Raw genomic sequence first — 24,308 nt, forward strand, 5'->3', positions numbered from 1 at the left:
AGGGAAGGGGAAGATCGGTCGTGTGAGCTGTCTTCCGCTCATGCAGCACCGGTTTGAAGCATGATATACCGTATTTTTCGCTCTATAACACGCACCAGACCATAACACGCACGTAGTTTTTAGAGGAGGAAAACAAGAAAAAAAAATATTCTAAACGAAATAGTGGATATATGATTTTTGTGGTTCATGCTGTGGCCACAGACATGTGATCTGACAGTGAGTTTGGAGTAGCCCAATGCAAAAATCCTGAGGATCCATGTGGATCCATGCTTTGTAACCACGGAGGAGGGAAGGAAGGGGAACCATGGATCCTCTGCTCATGACTGCAGCAGATTCCCCCCGCCACCCGCAGGCATTCGCTCCATAACACGCACAGACATTTCCCCTTACTTTCTAGGAGGAAAAAAGTGAGTGTTATGGTGCAAAAAATACGGTATTTTGTTTCAAACAGGCAAGAGATTGTACTTACCACATTTCATCTGAGGACAGCATTTATCTTCAGGTGTTGTGACACTGACAGGCACAAAGCCTTCAAATTCACAGCGTTCTGGGACAGGTGTTGCACATATCTTTGGTGTGCACTGCACTTTGAGAGTATATTTTTCACAAGTACACTCCTGGCAGTTGCTGATCCAGCTTGCTCCAGGCTGCAAAAAAATAATTTTAAAAATTGTATTTAAAAGAAAATAAGATACATCATCCCTAAATTTGCCTTGTCAGAGATCATGTCAGAAAGCGTGCCATCAACATATATCAAGGCTGTAAATACTTAGCTGAATAATCAGTTTAATTACTTACTCAATTATTTTTTTACAAAAAGGGTGCCTCCAATTAATCGGCTGATTAAAGCCATAATAATTACTGTACAATCGGGGGGGGGGGGGACCATAGATGCATCTTAAAAGAGGCACTCTGTACTGGGTGAGACCCCTCACCTTCTGTTCTACTCAATTCACTACATCATAGTTGTAGCGCCCCCTAGGCTTGGCACCCAGCACAGGGGAACCAGTTGTGCTGCCCTGAATTGGCCTCTGCTCCCAACACCTTCTGAGGTGACCCATCCACATTTCATGAAGTACATATTTTTAGTTACCTCTTTGGGCATCCCGTCTGGTCCAGTACAACCTGAAAGAAATGTAATAACAGATATTTTTTGCACTGCTGTTCCTAAAGAGTCCTGGAGCAAATGTAGCTATCTGAGCAAACAGGCCACAGCGCCATCTGACATTGTTATCTGGGTCAAAGGGCAGTGAAAAGGTGCTGGGACTGTGAGGTGCTGCCGAGACTGAACTGTACCAGAAAGAACAACAAAAGTTCTTGTGGTGCCTTAAAGACTAAACAACTCTGTGGGAGGAGTTCAACATAGTGCTAGTTAAGTCAGCACAAGCATTTCTTGACTCCTTCAGAGCCAGATGCAGGGTTGCACGGAGGGAGGAGAAACAGGGAGTGCCCTGCTGCATTGGTGGAAGACCTTGCGCAGGATTCTGCTAGCATGTCTCATTCGTTGAATCCTGCCTGTTATTTATGATTATTTAAGCTGCTGCAAGACTCTTCGGCTATTTTTGTTGCAACAGACTAACATGACTATCCCTCTGGAAGTTGTGGGCATGAAAGTTGTATCTACAGTAGCCAGGGATGTCATGTTTGAAGGATACATGAAAATTCCTCATTGTATCAAGACTCTATTTCCTTCTGAAACTCGTGCAAGGTGACCACTGATCACATAGCATTCTCTTGAGTGATTATTACTGCTTATTGAGTTACTCCTGATGTTTCTGGAAATCACTTTCTCTTCGGTTTCTAAGGGTGCTTCTGTCTCCCTGCTGAGGCTACCTAGATTAGGCTGACCTGAATTGCAGCTGAGGAACCCTCCACTCCATATAGTGTTGCTGCAGTATGGTACCCTCTGCTGTCCTTGAAATAAAAACACTTACCACATTGTTCTACACAGATATCATTGTAGGAGTTGAAGAGCTTGGTTCCAGGAGCACAGAAGCAACCTTCAACTATGCCAGTGCCATTATGCTGACTAGCCCTGCTGCAGAAAGAAAGCATGGGTTGCGGTCATACAGCACCCTTTTGCATTGTGAAAATTCAGCCTGTGCCTTGAATCATCAGCACTGTTAAGAGCGTGATGACTCTGAACTGAGTTCAAATCCAGCATGCTATTGATTACATAACACTGGCTCCAACAACTGGAGTGAAACAGACCTAAACAGAGATTCCGTTCTTTCCTTACCTATTATCACATGTGGGAGGGTTGATAGGGCCACATGGGTCATATACTTTGCCTTCAGGACAGCTGTATGCTAAACATGGTAAGAAAAATAAACCAAGGTGAACATAAAGACATACTTTGATACACTTTACATTTACAGCTACTGCAGCTACAGTATGACTTTCCCCACACTCTTTCTCTCCTTTTACTGGTAGTTAATGGCATGGAAGGGTCTCTTTGTTAAAAAGAAGCAAACAGAAACCAACACCCTAAAATTCTAGCCACATTTAAACATGTTTAGTTGCCATATATTCTGCTTCTATTCATATAATTGTTTTTATTAGATATGCTTCCTGTGAACATGATGGCACATTCCTGTGATCCTAAAGACAGAACACTATACTTAAATGAACCAGAAGGGCCCAGACTCTAGATCTCATTTGGACATCTGCCCTCTTAAAGCCGCAGTAAATGTATAGCTGAAGAGGTTCTCAAAGGCTGAGAATGTCCTCTCATCTTTCTGTATTGTAGTCATTAAACTACAATTCCCTAAGATGGATCTATTTACAAAAATAAAACTGACACATGCAAAGTATTTAATGAACAAGGCTTCCATGGCTGTATAATTTGTGGAGAAACTGTGGCATTGATTAACACTCCAGTACTTACGGCATGAACCATTAGTCTTCGCTCTCCAGTCAATGCAAACACCTTTAGAGGCACAGAGTGAAGCATATATCTCTAAGCCTGAACACTGCATGGTGGTATTGACTATGTGGCAAGAGTCAAAGGAGCAACCTTGGTGGAAGGGCTTTGGAGGTATGATTTGATGGCAATCAGAGAAGACTCTGTAAAAAAAAAAATCACAAAGACATGATAATCAGGGAAGACTCCGTAAAAGATATCATAAACACTTGACATGAACATACATTTTTGAAAATGACTATTTTCACTTCTGGGATTTGAAGAGCTGGAAAACAGGATTTTTTAAAAAGGTTTCTCAGGACTGAATGTTCATCATGGTATAGAATTTCACGCACATGAAATTCAGCTTTCACTAATTTCAGTTATATTCACAACAGAATTGTAGCTTTCTGGAAGAAAGATGTGGTATGGTGCAAAACAAGTCTGCTTTAAATGCACAGCAAATGAGTTGATTGCATCAAAGGTCTCCCAGAAGCCTTTTTAAAAAAGGGTTGTCGCAAACTAACTTTCAAACAAAGTTTCACAAGCCAAATTTCCAATAACAGCAACAAGAATATTATAACCTAGGGTTGCCATACATCCGGAATTTCCCGGATATAGCTCGGATTTGGTCAACAACGTTTGTATTGTATTTCACTTTTTGAAATATGGCTAGCCTATTATAACTGTAAATTGATTTTTTTCAGTGAATTTGTGGGTTTGATATGCAGGCTTGAAGAAATGTGAAGCTAGATGTGTTAAGACACCCTCCGCCCCGCAGACCTTTATAGTAAGAGGTAGGGCTGTCTAGAACTTGAGCTAAAGGGCCTTTTATATAGCTGTGCTCTTGTACAGAGAAATCCTATGCATGTTGGCTCAGAACTACAGCCCACTCTATTCAGTAGAGTTGACCCTGAGAAAGTTGTGCATCAGACTTTATTTCCCCTTCTCCTTCCATAGGATACGTTTATTATATTATCTAAGCAGGAAAGCATACATTAGAACAATTTTCCAACTTACTCGCTCAAAATTATATCGCAAACAGGGGAAGGTTTGCAAGGTACTGCGGGTGTTGGTGTGACAGGAAGTACTGTTTTGTTTTTGCAGTAGTTCTTCTTCTCATCATCGACTTTCCAATGGGGAGCCATGTAGGGACAACTGGTTATCTCGCCACTTGGTAAGCGACATTCATCTTTTCTGTCATTTGTACAGGTACCTGGGGGAAAACAAAACAGAATCAGAACAGAATGGAAGGTAGAGAGTTTTATATATTTGCAACAAACTACGCAGTGTTTTGCATTCAGTGCAATGCTAGAATCACTGAAATACATAAAATTTAAATCATGCTATTGACTGAAGAAACATTCTCCTTTCTTTTGAAGCAAATGTTGTGCTAGTCCATTCTGGGTTTTCTCCTTCTCAAAATTTTCAGCAGTATCCAGGATACCTGGCATCCAGGATTTGGGGGGAAATAAATGAGATTTTGAGGAGGAGGGGCAGTCAAATAGAGAAACCAAGGTGCTTTTTGAAAACAACAAAAGTGAAACTGAAATGAAAAACATGGTTCTGACTTAACTTTAAATTGGTAATTGGTTCGAAAGAGTGAACCAATGGTTGATGGAACAACATGGATTTTCATGGGAGTAAAGCATTATTTTCCCTTACCACACTGTCCTTCGGTGTTGTTGCCAAATTTGCTGTATGGAAGTTTTATTGAGAAGATCAAACCGCTGAAGGTGATGACAGCCCCAAGCTCAGGAATCTCAACTACCATGTTGACACCAACCATGGAGACAAAAATGCCATCTTTCTGGAAGCCTGGGTTGACAATCTTACCATCAAAGTAGATCTGTAAATGAGATTAATGTTGCAACAATGAGGAATTCTCTTTGCTTTGCTATGCTTTTTAAAAAAGTAATTTATTTACTTTTGTAGATATGTTGTTAAATTATTTATTATGGAATTTATATTCCACTTGCTCTACAAAAATAAACTTAAAGTACATGAATTGAATCTACACAAACAGCACTCCTGCATCCACATAAGATGTTTGACAATTTCCCCTTCTTGTGATAGCCTACTGTGTCTCAAGGAATACCACTGCACAGGGTCCCCTGAATGTCTAAGAAAGAAAGGAGGAGTGTGATTGTATTAGGAATTGTGAGACTGAAAATCACTTTGAATCCCAGTCTTGCTGTGCTATTTAATATGTGCAATGCTGCTTTTCACAGCTGACACACAGTTCAGATTTGTTCACAAAATGTGTTGTTCACATTTTATCTGTCTCCTTGTGTCCCTAAGCTAATCAAATGTGAGTGAGTTGACTTGCACATAGCCTTTTTACAGTTGACCATAACTAATCTAGGAAAGATTTCACTCTGTTGAAGATCAATAACATTTTCTAATAAGAATGAGACAGCAATGTTTTAACTTCAGAAATCTACATTTCTGATCTTGCAGTAAATTTCTGATTTCTCAAATGGGGGTAGAAATATAGGACAGGCTTACCCATGCATGTTCATCATCTGAAGACTCAGTCATCATGTAACCCAGGGACTATAACCCCTATAAACCTCAGGCAGAACCAGATGAGTAAAGGCTGCTATACAGTACACCTACTGAAAATTCTTGGACATAGCTAATCATGTTCTCTTGAGTGTGGGCTTTGTCTTGGGTTTCCCTTTACTCACTAAAGTAATTCAGTCCTGTTCCATTTTCTATAAAATAATACATTGAAAGAAGCAATTCAAGTAGTGTACATATTTTTTTTTACCTTGTTAGCTTCCACACCATCAAAGAGTTTGCGGGTTAGCACTACCACTGATGTTTTGTAGTAAACAATGATAGACTGAGGGCATGAAAGTCCATCTTCAGCATCACAGAAATAATTATCAATTAGAATCCTGAAGTTGTCGTATTTAGGTGTAATCTGCTGCACCAACACATATGTGCAGTTGTCCAGGAAAGTGTAGTACGTTCCATCAAATGTGATATAGTGAGGATCACCCCAGCCGCTACAAACACCTGAAAAATTAGAGGGGGGGAATGTTAACCATTAGGACTTAAGTTAGACTTTAAGAAAAGCATAAACAATGACTCAAACAAGAGTATGTTTGAGGTAATGTTTGCACCATGAAAACGGAGTCATGAGTGCTTCTTTAGAGATTTATTTTCACTCACATTCGCATTCATAGTGATAACAGCAGCCATCTTCACTGAAGACTTTGTTTGGTGGGTACCCATTTTCACAAACAATTTTCCTCACTGGTGGACACTGTACTTGCTTTACAGAAATTTTATTGTTTCCCTCACAAGTTGATACGGTGCAATTTGATACCCATTTGTCACCAGTCTGTGAAGAGAAAGACATTGTTGCCACTGACACTTACAGTTAGACCCAGCTAAGCTTTATGTACAGTTTTATATATAACTGATAGGCACTTCTTCTTTGGTTCCTGCTTATGTATACCATTTATACATGTACAAGTGAATGCATCCTACTTCAGAAATCTCCTGGTATCTAGTTTTCTACAGCACCAACCAATCAGAGGTTAACCATAGAAGCTTTGCACCTACATCAAGGATGGGGAACCTGTGGCTCTCAAGATGTTGCTGGACTCCATCTCCCATCAGCTAGCATGGTCAATGGTCAGGGATGGTTGCAGTTGTAACCCAATAGAATCTGGAGGGCTAAAGGTCTCCAGCACTTGGTCATTTTGATGCTGCCAGCTGTCAAATATTGTCCAGTACTAAACACTATTGCCTATTATTGAACTATCATTATCAAATATTTGCGGTGGTATCCAATGCACGTGTTCCATGAGTGAAAGGATTTCTACTTGCACACACCCTCTCCTCATCCCATGGTCACCTTCCCCAAATCCCTCCAGGTCAGCAGGTAGGGGTATGGCAAGAGAAGAGGGAGGGAAAGTACTGTTGTGCAGCCAAAAGTCATTGCACTGGCAGAATGAGTGTGCTGAATACTGCCCTTTACACCACTGGAATGACAGTTATTGAATATTATTAATAAAACACATTGGGTTGTATCCAATTAAACTTTAGAGTAGTCCCATTGAAATTAATGGACCTATATTAGTCATATCTATGAATTTTGGCATGTGTAGTCTGGGTCTACTATGCAAAACTCCTTAATCCTGCTATATTTTTTGTTGAATTACTTACGTTCTATGTACAAAGTCATAAATAATTTCTGGTTCCTTGGTTTATTCCACCTGTCTTAGTTTGTTTTTGTTTCGTTTAACATCTCCTCCAAGGCTGTATCAAGTGATTTTAACACAGGCTACTGCACATACCTTTTCTGCCCCATTGGCCCCTAGCAAATACTGTTAAATATTAAATACTATTGCATATCAGCTACCACAGCACAGTTAAATAACAAATATTGTTTGGTGAATATTCAGCAAATTTCCAAGAATACCCTGTTAATAATAATAACAACAACGTAGTCCTGTAAATGCCTCTTTGGAGGTAAGTCCCACTGAAACACATTTCCAGCTATGTGTGGACTGGATTATAGTCTAAGTGACATTAAGATTTGCAGAGGAGAATTGTGAGAGGGATTGTTTGAAGCAGTTGATTAGGCAGTTAATGGTCCAGATTATCATAATTTTCACCACATTATATGCATCGTAACAAATTCTTCTGATTTGCATTGATTTCTGATTTACACTGGATCAAGCAGAGCCACTCAAAGCCACAGAGTCTGGGCATTCCCCTGCTAAAGTATTCTTGTGAGGTCCAAGCACTTCCAGGCACCTGGTTATGAAGCCTCAGCCTATGTATCTCCTCAGCCCGACAACCGCTTGTCACATGACAGATATTAAAATACCTGGATAGTCACTGGGCAACCTAGGCAACCCATTTACTGGATTTCCCAAGAGCACCTCTGGCTTGGACTTTTTGAATGCACATGCTAAACCCTCATCATGGGGGGTGGGAACACCTTAGCAAATATTATATTAAAAGCCCCCAAAGTCATGACATGTGGGGGAATCATGCAGAACTGATCTAGAGGCAATTTCTTCCTACACAATAAAGAGAGAAAATCCACCACTATTCCCACACCTGTACTGCACAAATAAGAGGGCTCACTTGATACAAAGTTTGAAAATGTCCCCACCCCCAGGACTGGAGCACTCAGGTTCGGAGCTGGTAAAACTTCATGGATAACTGGAGTTACACCCCTACACAGCATTCAGGTGAATGCAAACCTAACCACGAACCAGCCAAGAGATAAGCACTGCGAAGAAGTAAGGCTAATCCCTGTTGCCCTATTGAGTATTTCCAGGTACCCAACCTGTAGCTTTCTGTGCATCAACTTCCAAATGGAAAACATTATTTCAAATAAAGATGAAAAGAGATCGGTACCTTTAAGGGTGGTTTAGCATCTGGGCATCCAGGTTGCTCAGTGGTGGTAGTGGTAGTGGCAATGGTAGTGGTGGGGGTGGGGGTTGTGACAACAACTGTCGGAGTGGGTTTTGGTGTTGTTAGTTTGCATGGACCTTTGGATCTCTCAACAGAACATGTTTTACTACAAACAGCAGTGAAAAGGCAACCATCACTGTCTGTTTTATTGTAAATCGTATCACCTACAAAAGGGAATCAAAGAGTTAGACTGTAAATATTTCTAACATACAAAGTAGTAGCACAAAATAATGAAAGAATAATGAACAATGGGCTGTATTAAAGAAAGGAGGGTTTAGCAAAAATGTGGAAAAAATATGCAAATGAATCCATAAGCAATATTATTTTTATAATTTTAAGTAAAAAATGATGTGCAAAGTCCATAGAAATCTACATTGGTTACTTACCACGTCTGTAAATGGTTTCATTAATCTTGCAGAAACAGGCAGTTGGTGTTACTGGTACTGTCGTGGTTGGTTTGGGAGTGGTGGTGGTTGGGATGGTTGTAGGTGGGCAACGTGGGTTTACTTCACAGCACAATACCCGTATCTCAAAATTCAAGCACTGCCGGAATTTCCCAATTTGCTCATCATTCTTGCAAACCAGTCCAGAATCAACATTACACTCAACTTTCTGACCAAGCTGGTCAAGGCGGAGGTCAGGGTAATTTTCAGCCCTGCACTGGATGTTTGATGGCTTGGCACAGATTTTCCCTCCTACAGCCCGGATGTTGTTATACGTCTCAATGTCACCCCCGTTAGGTCCAGATGTGGGATAGTCAACATCAAACCAGTCGGTCCACTGACATATAGGTCCACAAGTTGTTGTTTCTGGAGAGGTGGTAGTTGTCTCGGTAGTGGTGGTGCTGACTGGCACAGTGGTTGTGGGCAAGGTGGTTGTGCTTACTGGCCGAGGTGTGGTGGTTGTCGTTGTTGGTTGTGTTGTTGTGGTTTTGGGTACTGTAGTTGTTAATGGTGTTGTGGTTGTTGTTTCTGGAGCAGTAGTGGTTGGTTTGGGAGTGGTGGTGGTTGTCGTTGTTGGTTGTGTTGTGGTGGTTTTTGGTGCTGTAGTTGTTACTGGTGTGGTGGTGGTTGTTTCTGGAGCTGTCGTGGTTGGTTTGGGAGTGGTGGTGGTTGGGATGGTTGTAGGCGGGCAACGTGGGTTTACTTCACAGCACAACACCCGTATCTCATAATTCAAGCACTGCTTAAATTTCCCAATTTGCTCATCATTCTTGCAAACCAGTCCAGAGTCAACATTACACTCGACAACTTGACCAACCTGTTCAAGGCGGAGGTCAGGGTGATTTTCAGCCCTGCACTGGATGTTTGATGGTTTGGCACAGATCTTCTCTCCTGCATCACGGATCTTGTTATATGTCTCAATGTCACCCCCGTTTGGTCCGGAAGTGGGATAGTCAACATCAAACCAGTCGGTCCACTGACATATAGGTCCACAAGTTGTTGTTTCTGGAGAGGTGGTAGTCGTCTCGGTTGTTGTGGTGGTGACAGGCACAGTGGTTGTGGGCAAGGTGGTTGTACTTACTGGCCGAGGTGTGGTGGTGGTGGTGGTTGTCGTTGTTGGTTGTGTTGTGGTGGTTTTTGGTGCTGTAGTTGTTACTGGTGTGGTGGTGGTTGTTTCTGGAGCTGTCGTGGTTGGTTTGGGAGTGGTGGTGGTTGGGATGGTTGTAGGCGGGCAACGTGGGTTTACTTCACAGCACAACACCCGTATCTCATAATTCAAGCACTGCTTAAATTTCCCAATTTGCTCATCATTCTTGCACACCAGTCCAGAGTCAACATTACACTCGACAACTTGACCAACCTGGTCAAGGCGGAGGTCAGGGTCATTTTCAGCCCTGCACTGGATGTTTGATGGTTTGGCACAGATCTTCTCTCCTGCATCACGGATCTTGTTATATGTCTCAATGTCACCCCCGTTTGGTCCGGAAGTGGGATAGTCAACATCAAACCAGTCGGTCCACTGACATATAGGTCCACAAGTTGTTGTTTCTGGAGAGGTGGTAGTCGTCTCGGTTGTTGTGGTGGTGACTGGCAGAGTGGTTGTGGGCAAGGTGGTTGTACTTACTGGCCGAGGTGTGGTGGTGGTGGTGGTTGTCGTTGTTGGTTGTGTTGTGGTGGTTTTTGGTGCTGTAGTTGTTACTGGTGTGGTGGTGGTTGTTTCTGGAGCTGTCGTGGTTGGTTTGGGAGGGGGGGTGGTTGGGATGGTTGTAGGCGGGCAACGTGGGTTTACTTCACAGCACAACACCCGTATCTCATAATTCAAGCACTGCTTAAATTTCCCAATTTGCTCATCATTCTTGCACACCAGTCCAGAGTCAACATTACACTCGACAACTTGACCAACCTGGTCAAGGCGGAGGTCAGGGTCATTTTCAGCCCTGCACTGGATGTTTGATGGTTTGGCACAGATCTTCTCTCCTGCATCACGGATCTTGTTATATGTCTCAATGTCACCCCCGTTTGGTCCGGAAGTGGGATAGTCAACATCAAACCAGTCGGTCCACTGACATATAGGTCCACAAGTTGTTGTTTCTGGAGAGGTGGTAGTCGTCTCGGTTGTTGTGGTGGTGACTGGCAGAGTGGTTGTGGGCAAGGTGGTTGTACTTACTGGCCGAGGTGTGGTGGTGGTGGTGGTTGTCGTTGTTGGTTGTGTTGTGGTGGTTTTTGGTGCTGTAGTTGTTACTGGTGTGGTGGTGGTTGTTTCTGGAGCTGTCGTGGTTGGTTTGGGAGTGGTGGTGGTTGGGATGGTTGTAGGCGGGCAACGTGGGTTTACTTCACAGCACAACACCCGTATCTCATAATTCAAGCACTGCTTAAATTTCCCAATTTGCTCATCATTCTTGCACACCAGTCCAGAGTCAACATTACACTCGACAACTTGACCAACCTGTTCAAGGCGGAGGTCAGGGTGATTTTCAGCCCTGCACTGGATGTTTGATGGTTTGGCACAGATCTTCTCTCCTGCATCACGGATCTTGTTATATGTCTCAATGTCACCCCCGTTTGGTCCGGAAGTGGGATAGTCAACATCAAACCAGTCGGTCCACTGACATATAGGTCCACAAGTTGTTGTTTCTGGAGAGGTGGTAGTCGTCTCGGTAGTTGTTGTGGTGACTGGCAGAGTGGTTGTGGGCAAGGTGGTTGTACTTACTGGCCGAGGTGTGGTGGTGGTGGTGGTTGTCGTTGTTGGTTGTGTTGTGGTGGTTTTTGGTGCTGTAGTTGTTACTGGTGTGGTGGTGGTTGTTTCTGGAGCAGTAGTGGTTTGTTTGGGAGTGGTGGTGGTGGTTGTTGTTGGTTGCGTTGTGGTGGTTTTGGGTGCTGTAGTTGTTACTGGTGTGGTGGTGGTTGTTTCTGGAGCTGTCGTGGTGGGTTTGGGAGTGGTGGTGGTTGGGATGGTTGTAGGTGGGCAACGTGGGTTTACTTCACAGCACAATACCCGTATCTCAAAATTCAAGCACTGCCTGATTTTCCCAATTTGCTCTTCATTCTTGCAAACCAGTCCAGAATCAACATTACACTCAACTTTCTGACCAAGCTGGTCAAGGCTGAGGCCAGGGTGATTTTCAGCCCTGCACTGGATGTTTGATGGCTTGGCACAGATCTTCCCTCCTGCAGCCCGGATGTTGTTATACGTCTCAATGTCACCCCCGTTAGGTCCAGATGTGGGATAGTCAACATCAAACCAGTCGGTCCACTGACATATAGGTCCACAAGTTGTTGTTTCTGGAGAGGTGGTAGTCGTCTCGGTGGTTGTTGTGGTGACTGGCACAGTGGTTGTGGGCAAGGTGGTTGTACTTACTGGCCGAGGTGTGGTGGTGGTGGTGGTTGTCGTTGTTGGTTGTGTTGTGGTGGTTTTTGGTGCTGTAGTTGTTACTGGTGTGGTGGTGGTTGTTTCTGGAGCAGTAGTGGTTGGTTTGGGAGTGGTGGTGGTTGTTGTTGGTTGCGTTGTGGTGGTTTTGGGTGCTGTAGTTGTTACTGGTGTGGTGGTGGTTGTTTCTGGAGCTGTCGTGGTGGGTTTGGGAGTGGTGGTGGTTGGGATGGTTGTAGTTGGGCAACGTGGGTTTACTTCACAGCACAATACCCGTATCTCAAAATTCAAGCACTGCCTGAATTTCCCAATTTGCTCATCATTCTTGCAAACCAGTCCAGAATCAACATTACACTCAACTTTCTGACCAAGCTGGTCAAGGCTGAGGCCAGGGTGATTTTCAGCCCTGCACTGGATGTTTGATGGCTTGGCACAGATCTTCCCTCCTGCAGCCCGGATGTTGTTATACGTCTCAATGTCACCCCCGTTAGGTCCAGATGTGGGATAGTCAACATCAAACCAGTCGGTCCACTGACATATAGGTCCACAAGTTGTTGTTTCTGGAGAGGTGGTAGTCGTCTCGGTAGTTGTTGTGGTGACTGGCACAGTGGTTGTGGGCAAGGTGGTTGTACTTACTGGCCGAGGTGTGGTGGTGGTGGTGGTTGTCGTTGTTGGTTGTGTTGTGGTGGTTTTTGGTGCTGTAGTTGTTACTGGTGTGGTGGTGGTTGTTTCTGGAGCAGTAGTGGTTGGTTTGGGAGTGGTGGTGGTGGTTGTTGTTGGTTGCGTTGTGGTGGTTTTGGGTGCTGTAGTTGTTACTGGTGTGGTGGTGGTTGTTTCTGGAGCTGTCGTGGTGGGTTTGGGAGTGGTGGTGGTTGGGATGGTTGTAGTTGGGCAACGTGGGTTTACTTCACAGCACAACACCCGTATCTCAAAATTCAAGCACTGCCTGAATTTCCCAATTTGCTCATCATTCTTGCAAACCAGTCCAGAATCAACATTACACTCAACTTTCTGACCAAGCTGGTCAAGGCTGAGGCCAGGGTGATTTTCAGCCCTGCACTGGATGTTTGATGGCTTGGCACAGATCTTCCCTCCTGCAGCCCGGATGTTGTTATACGTCTCAATGTCACCCCCGTTAGGTCCAGATGTGGGATAGTCAACATCAAACCAGTCGGTCCACTGACATATAGGTCCACAAGTTGTTGTTTCTGGAGAGGTGGTAGTCGTCTCGGTAGTTGTTGTGGTGACTGGCACAGTGGTTGTGGGCAAGGTGGTTGTACTTACTGGCCGAGGTGTGGTGGTGGTGGTGGTTGTCGTTGTTGGTTGTGTTGTGGTGGTTTTTGGTGCTGTAGTTGTTACTGGTGTGGTGGTGGTTGTTTCTGGAGCAGTAGTGGTTGGTTTGGGAGTGGTGGTGGTGGTGGTGGTTGTTGTTGGTTGCGTTGTGGTGGTTTTGGGTGCTGTAGTTGTTACTGGTGTGGTGGTGGTTGTTTCTGGAGCTGTAGTGGTTGGTTTGGGAGTGGTGGTGGTTGGGATGGTTGTAGGTGGGCAACGTGGGTTTACTTCACAGCACAACACCCGTATCTCATAATTCAAGCACTGCCTGATTTTCCCAATTTGCTCTTCATTCTTGCAAACCAGTCCAGAATCAACATTACACTCAACTTTCTGACCAACCTGGTCAAGGCTGAGGCCAGGGTGATTTTCAGCCCTGCACTGGATGTTTGATGGCTTGGCACAGATCTTCCCTCCTGCAGCCCGGATCTTGTTATACGTCTCAATGTCACCCCCGTTAGGTCCAGATGTGGGATAGTCAACATCAAACCAGTCGGTCCACTGACATATAGGTCCACAAGTTGTTGTTTCTGGAGAGGTGGTAGTCGTCTCGGTAGTTGTTGTGGTGACTGGTACAGTGGTCGTGGGCAATGTGGTTGTGCTTACTGGCCGAGGTGTGGTGGTTGGTGTCGTTGTTGGCTGTTTTGTAGTGGTTTTGGGTTCTGTAGTTGTTACTGGTGTGGTGGTGGTTGTTTCTGGAGCTGTAGTGGTTGGTTTGGGAGTGGTGGTGGCACTGGTGGTTGTCACCATTGTAGTCCTTTCTGGTGTCATTCTAGGCAAAGTCGTGCTTACTACCACAGGTGTGGTGGTTGCTTTTGTTGTTGTGATGACACTGGTGGTTGTTTCCGTTGTTTGTGTTGTGGTGGTTTGCAATTTTGTAGTTGTTGCTGGCTTCGTTGTTGTAACTTCAGTTGTCGGCTTAGTTTTCGGTGTTTCAGGCTTTGTAGTAATTAATGGTGTTGTCCTTGTTGTGACTTTTGTCGTTTGTAGAGGTTTAGTTGTGATTGATGTTGTTCCATTTAGTAGCGGTGCTTTTGATGGCTGTGTAGTTGTCTGAGTTCGTGTAATAATAGTCTTTTCTTTGGTAGTAGTTATTGGTGTTGATGCTGTTGTAGTTGTTTTGCTGGTGGTCGTTGTTTGTGAGGTTAAAGGCTTTGTAGTTGTTAGTGGTCTGGTTGTTGGACATGGTACAATTATTTTTTCACAGCATTCAATTCTTATCTCATAATTATAGCAAATTGGTGGAAGTTGTTCTTTGTTGTAACATATGAGTCCTTCTGTTTTACTACAAGTAACTTTTTGCTCTAATTCATTTAGTGGTGTATCAGGATATCTTTCTGCTCTGCATTCAACATTTTTTGGTGCCTTACAGACTTTGTATCCTTTGGCTCTTATATTCTTAAATGTATCAAAATCTCCATCATCTGGTGCGGATCCTGGGTAGCTTATATCATACCACTGTGACCATTCACAAACTTCCTTAGTGCATTGTTCAGGTGTCGAAGGGGCTGTTGTTGAAATTGTTGTCGTTTCTAAACTTTTTGTTGTCTCTGGAACAGTTGTTACTGTTGTTGGTGACTGTGTTGTAGTTGGAGGTGTTGTGGTTAGTGTTGTTGCTTCAGAAGTAGTTGACACTATGGTTGTACCTTTTGTTGTAATTTGTGAGGTTGTTGATGTAGTTGTTGACACAGTTGGATGTGTTGTTTCTTTTGTTGTGGGTGTGGTTATAATTTTAGTTGTAGAAGGTGTTGTTTCAGTTGTAGTTTCTGGAATTGTAGTGGATGTTGTGGCTGTAGTAGTTGTGGTTGTAGATTTAGTAGTAGAAGGTGTGGTTGTGACTGTTGTTGTTTTTGGCTTAGTTGTCACTATTGATGTAGATGTTGTTTCTGGAGTTGTACTAGTAACTGTGGTAGTTACTGAAACAGTACTTGTGCTTGCTGTTGTAGTTTCTGGAGTGGTGGTTAAGCAGTCACTATAACAGCAGTATACTTTGATCTGATAGTTATAACACATCTGCAAGATTCCTGACTGTTCTTCATTTTTGCAGACAAAGCCAAATGTCACATTGCACTGAACAGTTTGTCCAATTTCATCAATAGATTTCTCTGGATATTTCTCTGCCCTGCATTCTATACGTTCAGGTTTTTGGCATATATCTTTTCCTGCAGCCTTAATGATGTCGTATGTTTCAAAATCCCCTTTGTTGTCCAAAGTGGGAAAGTGCACATCGTACCATTCAGTCCATTTACATGTGAGTTTACAAGGTGTTGACCGTGGTATTTCTGTTGTGGTTGCTGGGGTTGTAGTTGAGATGCTAGTTGTTTCGGTTACTACAGTTGTGGTAGGTGGTAGCTTTGGTGTTGTTACAGGAGTAGGAGTTGTTACAGGAAGAGTAGTTGGTGTTGTTGTGTGCGTAGTCCCAGGTGTCGATGCAGTAATGCCACATGGTTCAAAGCTACAACACTGGATTTTGATTTGATAATTGTGGCAGCTCATTGGATGCTGATCCTTGTTGTAACAGATTAGCCCCACTGTTTTACTGCATTCTACTTTCTGGCCCAGTTCACTTAATGGAGTATTGGGAAATTTCTCAGCTCTGCAGGCAACGGCCCTTGGAGCTCTGCAGACTTTATATCCTTCTGCTCGTAGTTTTTCAAAAGTATCAAAATCTCCATCATCATCTCCAGAGCCAGGCTGGCTCACATCATACCACTGTGACCACTGGCATACTTCCTGAACACAAACGGATGTTGTTACAGGCACTGTGAGGGTAAAAAGATAAAATGGCACATTAGTATTTTCATGCTTATTTAAACTTTTAAATTTTAAGCATGTACAGTAGAAGCTGTGTGTAAGAAGGAAGTTTCCTTGAGGCTCTTCTAGACTGCCACCATTTCCAGGCGGGATTCAGTCACATACCAGCAAATTCATTTGGTGCAATTGATTTGGTGCTCTTGAGCAACAAACTCACTCCCTACTAAAACTGAGTTACTTGCAAATGAGACTGGGAAATGCCCTTGAAAAGGGTGGGATATCATTGGCTTGAAACCGTGTTATCTGACCTCCCTGGCAAACAAATCAGAATGGATGCTCAAGAAACAGGTGGTTTGGAAGCAACCTTTGAGGGTTTAACTAAATCAGTTCATCCGAGCCATCTGGACTGAACCAATCCATTGGACCCCTCTGGAACTAGTTACTGAGTAACACAGGCTTTTAAATATCTCTATTTCCTTTTGTAAGAACAAAATGTAAAATCAAAATGTTCGAGTGAGGAAATGAGAAGGAAAAGTGATATGGGCTGCTGGGACTGGAGCTCCTCAGAGACCTGGATCAAGAAACTGGGTAGCAGCTGATTGAGATGGGAGGAAAACTGAATGAAGCACATATGAGATGGGTGGGAGCACTATGAATAAACAGGGTACTGCAAGTTGCCCAGAAATTAGTCAAGGAGAATCTGGAGTGAAGCACCTCCATTTTTCTCCTCAGCTCTTTGGGAGATTGGAAACACATCACAGGAGGGACCACAGCTTATTGGCTTACTTAAAAGTATCCTATATACATTTACTTACAAGTAGTTCTTCACACCAGCAAAAAATGCTTATTGTTTTCTAAACATTTCATTGAAAGATTTAAACTACAGAGGCACAGGTCATATTTTGCATTGCTGGAGCTGGAGAGGTAGCCCTCTCATCCGGGCTTCCCAGAAAACACCCATCCCTTCCTAGATTGATTGGAATGGCTGGTATTCATTTCCACCAGCTCAGAAAATGCTAAGGGTAAAAACGCCCATGCAGTACCATTCCAGGAGGCAGTACTATGTCTCCGCCATAGCAATGTACCATACAGCTATGCAAAAGGTGGTAAAGAAACTACAGAAATCCACAGACAACGTTGCAGGGTAATGCTCTTGAAATTTATACTCTACTACAATCTACTAATTCCAATGTGCTGGAGATGGGTTTCACTGAACAGGGTAGGGAGGGAGTGAACCATATGATTGCACTATCATCAGGGTTTTTACCTGCAGTAGTGGTTGCTGGTGAAGAGGTACTGGAAAAGTTAAAGACGGTAGTGGTTGGTGCAGTGGTGGTGGTGGTTGTGGTGGGTGTTGTTGTGCATGGGAAGATATTCCTCTCTATTGTTCCATTCTTACTGCAAATCGCAGTGATGCACCCTCCAATGCCATCTGTTGTGTTGTAGATGACATCCCCAGGCTTGCTAATCTTCCCTTCATAGATGCAGTGGCATTCTGTCATTCAAAAGAAATTGTCAGCATTAAACTTCTTAAAATGTAAAAGGCTGTTCCAAATCACTCACAATTCATATTAAAACTTAGCACTGAGAACATACCAAGTTCATCGTATCGACACTCTGGTTTGCCAGCCATGGAACAATAGCTAAAAGGAAAGAAAACACATTTGAAGGTAGTTAATTTTCTTTAGTGAGCAAAGAAGACACTAACAGCCCTCCTTATATTAGTTGTTGGCATCCGTCTGCCTCAAGAGACAATGGAGTGTGCCCTCAGGGGCATATACAACCAGTATAAAAGAATGTCTATGGAGGTGAAATTCTGAATAAACTACTACACTTGGATTGAGAAAGCAATTTTAGGCTTTGACTCTAATTGGTTTTACTCATTTACTCAGAACTAAATTCCATGACATCCAGTAGCAGATTGTGATCTACTGGCAGATCATTGAACGTCTGTGGTAGATCACTGTCAGATCACGGGCTCCCCTCAAAGAAGCTCCCCTAAAGAAAGCGTTCCTCCTCCCTAAGAAAGCTCAACAACTTAGACTAGAACCCCCCAAAAGGTGGTAGATCACTGCCGGTTTCTAACTCTGAGAGTAGATCACAGTCTCTCGGGAGTTGGCCACCCCGGCAGTAGAGCTTCCATTTTCCAGGTGAGTGTGTGAAAGACTGCATCTTACTTGCTGTTGGAAGGAAGTTCCATTGAAATATATGGACTGCACTTCAAAGTAAATGGAATTAAAATTGAATCATTTATCTTTTTGGAACATCCAATGATTAACTCTAATTTTCTTTTTGTAAAAGCAGATACCCCCTTTCCCCCAACAATTGGTATATTGGCTGTTGTTTAGAAGGTGGGACTAACTGATGATTCCCAGGTAAGGTCCTCCCCCTATTGTGTGGGCAGGTGGTCCCTCCCCCTACTTGGCCTGATCACTTTGGCAACGCCTCCCCAGGCGGGATTGGGCAACTGGCTGAGGTAGGCGGAGACCTCCAGGTATCCCACCTGGAGAAGGCGAAGCCAAGCCTGTGCTGATGGTGCCACATAGGGTCCAGGGGGCTGTGCGCGACCACACAAAGGGCTTACTTAATGTGGGGAGCGGTCATTCCTAAAGCTGATTTGGTTGGTTATTCATTCTACTAATCAGCATGGACAATGGCTGTGTACATAACAAACATTTAAAGCAATTCTCCCCCTGAAAGAATCTTGGGAACTGTAGTTTACCCTCAGAACTAAAATTCCCAGCACACTTAACAAACTGCAGATCCCAGGAATCTTTGGGGTTGGGAATGTGCTTTCAATGTATGGTGTGTACACAGCCCTAAATATCAGAATCTGTCCCTATATAAAAGGAAGAAGCACAGCATGTAGGATAGTAGAGAATCCTCACCAGAACCTACAGAAGAGGAGAAACAAATTAGCTGAGTGAAAGTGAAGAAAAGAGCAGTAGTAATTTCACTAGAGCCTTCAGGCAAACTTTCTTTCTACCGCAGTAGAAGTTCAAAAAGAGGTGGGCAGACATGCTGGAGCAGATTAATCCTAAGGAGAACATTTCCAAACTTTGCCTTCTCAAACCTGTTTCTGCAGTATGAAATAGAGCATGCTATGCCTCTGCCACAACTTTAAACATTTTTACATTCACATTCTCATTCTCATCATTTGAAAGACAAGCATTACCATGATTCACAGCTCTTTTGTGAAGGCATTTTTTCTCCTGGTTTATAGTGGTTTCCTTTGCCATCAAAGCAGCCGCACGCTGGAAGATCAACACACTGCATCTCATCTTCATCAAAATAGGGCTTATCAGCTGGACACTTTGGATAGCAGCCTGTGGTAAGAAAGAGAGTTTTTACCATACCCTGCACAAATGTTAGCCTTTAAGCTGATTTTGTGTATGGTGCTGTCACACCATAAACCAGGGATGAGGAACCTTTGGCCTCCATGCATTGTTGGACTCAAGCTCCCATCAGTCATAGCCAGCATGGCCAATGCTGGGAACTGTAGTTCAACAACATCTGGAGGGCCACAGGCCGCCCATCCCTGCCATATCTTGATCTCACAATTATAAGCCATATGTTAATCCATAAACTCAGACTAATAGTCACACTGGCTTGAATCCAACTGTGTATCCCCACTAGCAGAAGCTCTTTGGTCCAGCAGAGGATTCTGTGAGTGGAAACTTTGTGAGTCCTGAAGTAGGTTGTTCTGCATTTATACCATAACCCTTCCACAGATTGTCAGTGAAGTTTATGGTAAAGAAAAGTCAAGCAACTGTCATTTAGCAAGACTGGGGCTCAGGAGAAGAGGCCATGGAGGCAGAGGGAATCTCTTGACCAAAAGGAAGATTGACCTCAGAACCCGCTTTAGACATTCCTGCCTCCTTGGGTGTTCTAGCATCAAAGGAGCACATGATGCCTGCACCTCTCCACCTTGAAGAAGTTGCCTTGTCTTCCTCGAACTCTGGTCTCCAGCTTAGAGGCAAGAACTTAACCTTGGTCTCCCCCAAGCTTCCAAAGTGAATGGCACCTAGTGGCTGAACCTCTTTAACTGTCAAACCAATCAAACCAATCAAAGCAGCAATCCTACTTAAGGCTCAGTCCAGGATAGTTGGGTGCTAGAACAACAGTCCAGCCTAGATTTCACTTGGAGCTAACTAGGGTTTTACTACTATGTTTATTTGCTCATCTGCCTTTTTGGCCCCCAACCTCTGCTTTACTTGACTCTGTTTATTTGGACCTACTCTCTACTTTGCTGGAATGACCTCAGTGGAACCTGATCTGTGTTTTACTTTGCCTGACCCCGATCATCAGAATCTGACCTTGCCCGGCTGAAACCCAATCTCTGCTTGATCTGGCTTTGCTTCTGGATCCCAGACAGGGACCAGCAGTATGTGACCTTGAATTTTCTGTGTAGGACATGCTTCCACTGGGCTAGATCCTGTCCCCTTGACTGGGACAAAACAGCAACTTCCCTTTCCCCAAACCAAACTTCCCATATTCACAAAGCATCAAGCATTTTGTTTTGGGCAACCACAGTTTTTATAACAATTAATATAAAATGAAGCTTTTAAGTTTCCTGTAATCATCATTTGTAGGTCAAGGGTAAGGTCCACAATCCTTGTACCTTCTAAGCCTTGTAACTCATGGAGGCATTTTCCACTTGGGTTTCTGCAAGTCTTCATACAAGGAGAGCCACAAGGCTGGTAGTGCCACTCACACTCCTCTTTTGGATTATAGTAATCACAGAACAGAGCTGCAAAAGGAGGAAAGGGTTTTTTAAATGTTACTTTCAAGTAAAATGCATTAATTTCATAGCACTCAATACCTATCCTTGCACTGTATGCCAGTCATTTCTCATTTCTATGTTCAGTGATCTGGTAAGCAATATTAGTTGCTTGTTTTTCTAGTGTCATTATTCACTTCACCAGTCAGGAACACCATCAAATGAATTTTGCGAGCAGGGATGTCAGGAACAGACCCAGTTACCCTCCTGCTACATCTTCTCCCCAGCTGGTAGGAGGTAGGATCAGAGATATTGGGTGGATCACAGGTAGGACTGGGTGGTGAATGCTGGGCCTGGTGAATGGCTACACTTCCTCCGCCAAAATATGAAAGATCTATGGTCTTCTAAACGTGTTACTGGTGGGGTTTTTTTTGTTATTATGTTATGTATTCTGCATTTTTGTACTGTAAACCACCCTGTGATCTTAGGATGAAGGGTGGTATATAAATTTAATGAATAACAAAGCAGGCAGCTAGTAGCAGCAGCAGTACTTGTTCCAGGGAAAGTCTTCCTATTTTCCTTGACCTCATGGTCACAGGCAGGTATGGATTGACAGCACGGGAGACAGTAAGGAGGGGAATTGGACAGTAAGGAGGGGATATGCTGAGATTTAGCATATTCTGAAGACATTTAGCTCTTGCAAAGTTAGGATAAATTCAAATGTTCTTGATATGAATTTGACAAGCAGGAATCATGTTGTCATCGCGTCACTGCATTCAAAATGAATGCAGAAATTGGATTACAAAAATATGCAAACGTTCAGCAATGCTCCAACCTACTGCATACCATCCTACCACATACCATATATGGTGCTACAAATACAGAAACATTAGCCTACTCCTTGTTCTCACTAATCTATCTTTTTGTTATTACTTTAAAAGGAATGGGCAGTACTCACGGCAGATGTTTGGAGTTCTCCAAGAAATGCAACTGCCAGCTTCATTGCATGCCTGAGCATAGGCGGCTACAGCAGTACAGAAGCATTCACAGTCTCCCCCAGTGTCACAAGCACAGGCATCAGAGATGCAGGCTTCATAATATTTAGTTGGTTCAACCTGTTAGAGAAGGAATACACATGGTTTGATTTGTGGTTCAGTCTTAGCAGGCCATGGTCGGAGAGGGAGGGTGCATTTTCTGGTTTTTTTTTCAATTACAGTTCTCGTTTCTCCAACAAAGTCAGCATGGAAAATTTGTGACATCAGTCATTGTTTTTATTTTCAAGTTGCACATTTTGTTATAGCAACAGAATTGCATGCAGAGGCAATTTGTTGTTAATAATAAACATGAATGCTTCCGAAACGTCAAGCGGACGTGAAAAGGTTATGTATCATCTACATTAGTAATTGTCAAGGAAGTAATTTGTCATTGAAGCAAAGGGTATTTTTATGCATCCACTGAGGAAAAAGTAAAATTGGTTGGCAACCCCCTAAATATTAATTATCTATTAAATGTGTTAATATCAGGCATTTACTGTGCTGGGGAGCCTAACCAATCTGGGGCTCACATTTAACTTTTTCTTATCTGAATTATTAGCTGACAGAATGACAACACATTTTTATGTTGCTCTTATGCAGTGGTTGGTATAGCCTGTCCCAAGAGCAGGCACATCAAGTCTTAAGCTTGGAGCTGTTCAAGTGTCCTATACATTCTTTTAAAAATGCATTTGCCCATACCTGAGAGTGGCAGGAAGCAAACACTTTGCTGTTAATGATGCTACATTGCTTCTGGGCCCAAGAACTCCTATATGGGTTTGTAGAACAAGGATCTCTGCTGCCCGGGGCATCTGGGCAAGTGGGAGACACCTTCCAGCTGTTACCAAACTCCAGTACATCTCCTACAACAGACTGGCTCCTGGTGGTGAAGTCGTTTATGTCATTGCCATCATAGTTTCCACAGAGGCCACAAACTTGACCCTGCAGAGAGACAAGCACAAGTTAATGAGGAGTGGAAAATTTATTTTCCTGGGATTAGAGACCCTGCATTTTCAAAATGGAATAATACTTTGGTTATTTATAGTGACTGTCATACTTTTTAGTTAATTTCTGCAGAGGAAGCTGACAGCATGTACATGCATGGATAGATTGACTGTCCCCATTACATGAACTGATAATTTCATGTGCTCAGAGACCCTATGTACACATCAAACACATGCAGTACACCGAATTAGCACACCTATTTAAGCATAGCCTCATAACATATAAAGTATATTAAAAGTTATATTTTAGGCTTCTACAAGAACAATTGCTCCAACAGTTGCTTTTTTTTAGCAGAAAAAATGGCATAGGCTGATTCCCCACCCACTCTCAATCACATTTAAAAAAAAAAATTCATTCAAAAAGATTCTTTAAAAAATAATGATATATAGTTATTTTGTGAAAAGTGAAGGGAATCAGATACTGCTTACCATAATTACAAATAAAAAAACAGAAACTTGAGTGATTTGTTTCTGCATCATTAGGGAGTCCTTGAGAGCAGAGGTGGTAATCTCCTTGGGTTTGATTCATTCACCCTTGGTCAACCCTCCTAAGGCTGCATTGCAGTGATGGATGGGACCAAAAGTAGATGCAGCCACTGCACATTCTCTCTCTCATACACAGGCACACAAGGGAATTATTACCACTCACTTTCCTGTGTATCAAATGATCAATTTGATGGCCAGAGGAAGGGCAGTTTCCATCACTATCCGGATGTTGTGCTTGTCCAATTTGGGATGGCCAGCATTTACATATGAATGTGAATGTCAACGCTAACCATATTTTGGATATTGACAATCACAGCATATATTTTGCTGCATTATTATGAAAAAACAAACGAACCTTTACTATACTATACTATCACAGTGGTAACCAACACGGTGCCCTTAAGATGTTGTTGAACTACAACTCCCATCAACCCCAGGCAGCATGGGCAATGGTCAGGGATGATGTCAGGCACCATGTTGTCTATCACTGTCCTGTAACCAGTCCTGTGCACATTGATCATGCAAGAAAAAATAGTTCTGCGATAGAAATGATAGCTAGAATGTAAAGAGAGCCATTCTTGATCTGGCTGATATAGTCTAGCATTCTTTTCTCACAAGGGCCATCCAGCTGCCCATGGGAAGCCCACCATGAGATCACATAAAGAATAATCAATTTCTGGAGTCATACTTCATCATAATATGAAGTTAGTACATTGTCTTGTACTTTGTTTTTAATGTGACCAGTTTCTCATTACTATCAATAGTTCTTCATACAGACAAAGAACCTATGTTAAACTGACTATGAAGAGGTCAAGTAAGGGGAT

The 24,308-nt window shown here is 43.0% G+C and overlaps 1 protein-coding gene across 1 annotated transcript in view; it reads right to left on the reverse strand.

Annotated features, from left to right (window-relative positions):
* MUC5AC (mucin 5AC, oligomeric mucus/gel-forming) overlaps window positions 1-24,308 on the reverse strand; it is a 60,887-nt gene that overhangs the window by 9,923 nt on the left and 26,656 nt on the right. The window contains exons 25-41 of the mRNA XM_081010846.1: window positions 22,697-22,936; window positions 21,922-22,078; window positions 20,865-20,993; window positions 19,419-19,569; window positions 17,840-17,886; window positions 17,511-17,738; window positions 8,734-16,251; window positions 8,291-8,511; window positions 6,083-6,254; window positions 5,676-5,926; window positions 4,568-4,751; window positions 3,923-4,118; window positions 2,888-3,066; window positions 2,240-2,309; window positions 1,935-2,038; window positions 1,094-1,125; window positions 470-647 (exon numbers count right to left, since the gene is read on the reverse strand). Coding sequence (XP_080866972.1) covers window positions 470-647; window positions 1,094-1,125; window positions 1,935-2,038; window positions 2,240-2,309; window positions 2,888-3,066; window positions 3,923-4,118; window positions 4,568-4,751; window positions 5,676-5,926; window positions 6,083-6,254; window positions 8,291-8,511; window positions 8,734-16,251; window positions 17,511-17,738; window positions 17,840-17,886; window positions 19,419-19,569; window positions 20,865-20,993; window positions 21,922-22,078; window positions 22,697-22,936 — 10,057 coding nt within the window. The remainder of the gene's footprint in view (window positions 1-469; window positions 648-1,093; window positions 1,126-1,934; window positions 2,039-2,239; window positions 2,310-2,887; window positions 3,067-3,922; window positions 4,119-4,567; window positions 4,752-5,675; window positions 5,927-6,082; window positions 6,255-8,290; window positions 8,512-8,733; window positions 16,252-17,510; window positions 17,739-17,839; window positions 17,887-19,418; window positions 19,570-20,864; window positions 20,994-21,921; window positions 22,079-22,696; window positions 22,937-24,308) is intronic.

Source organism: Podarcis pityusensis (assembly GCF_964106645.2).
Source record: "Podarcis pityusensis genome assembly, chromosome: 1".
In the NCBI taxonomy this organism is placed as follows: Eukaryota; Metazoa; Chordata; class Lepidosauria; order Squamata; family Lacertidae; genus Podarcis; species Podarcis pityusensis.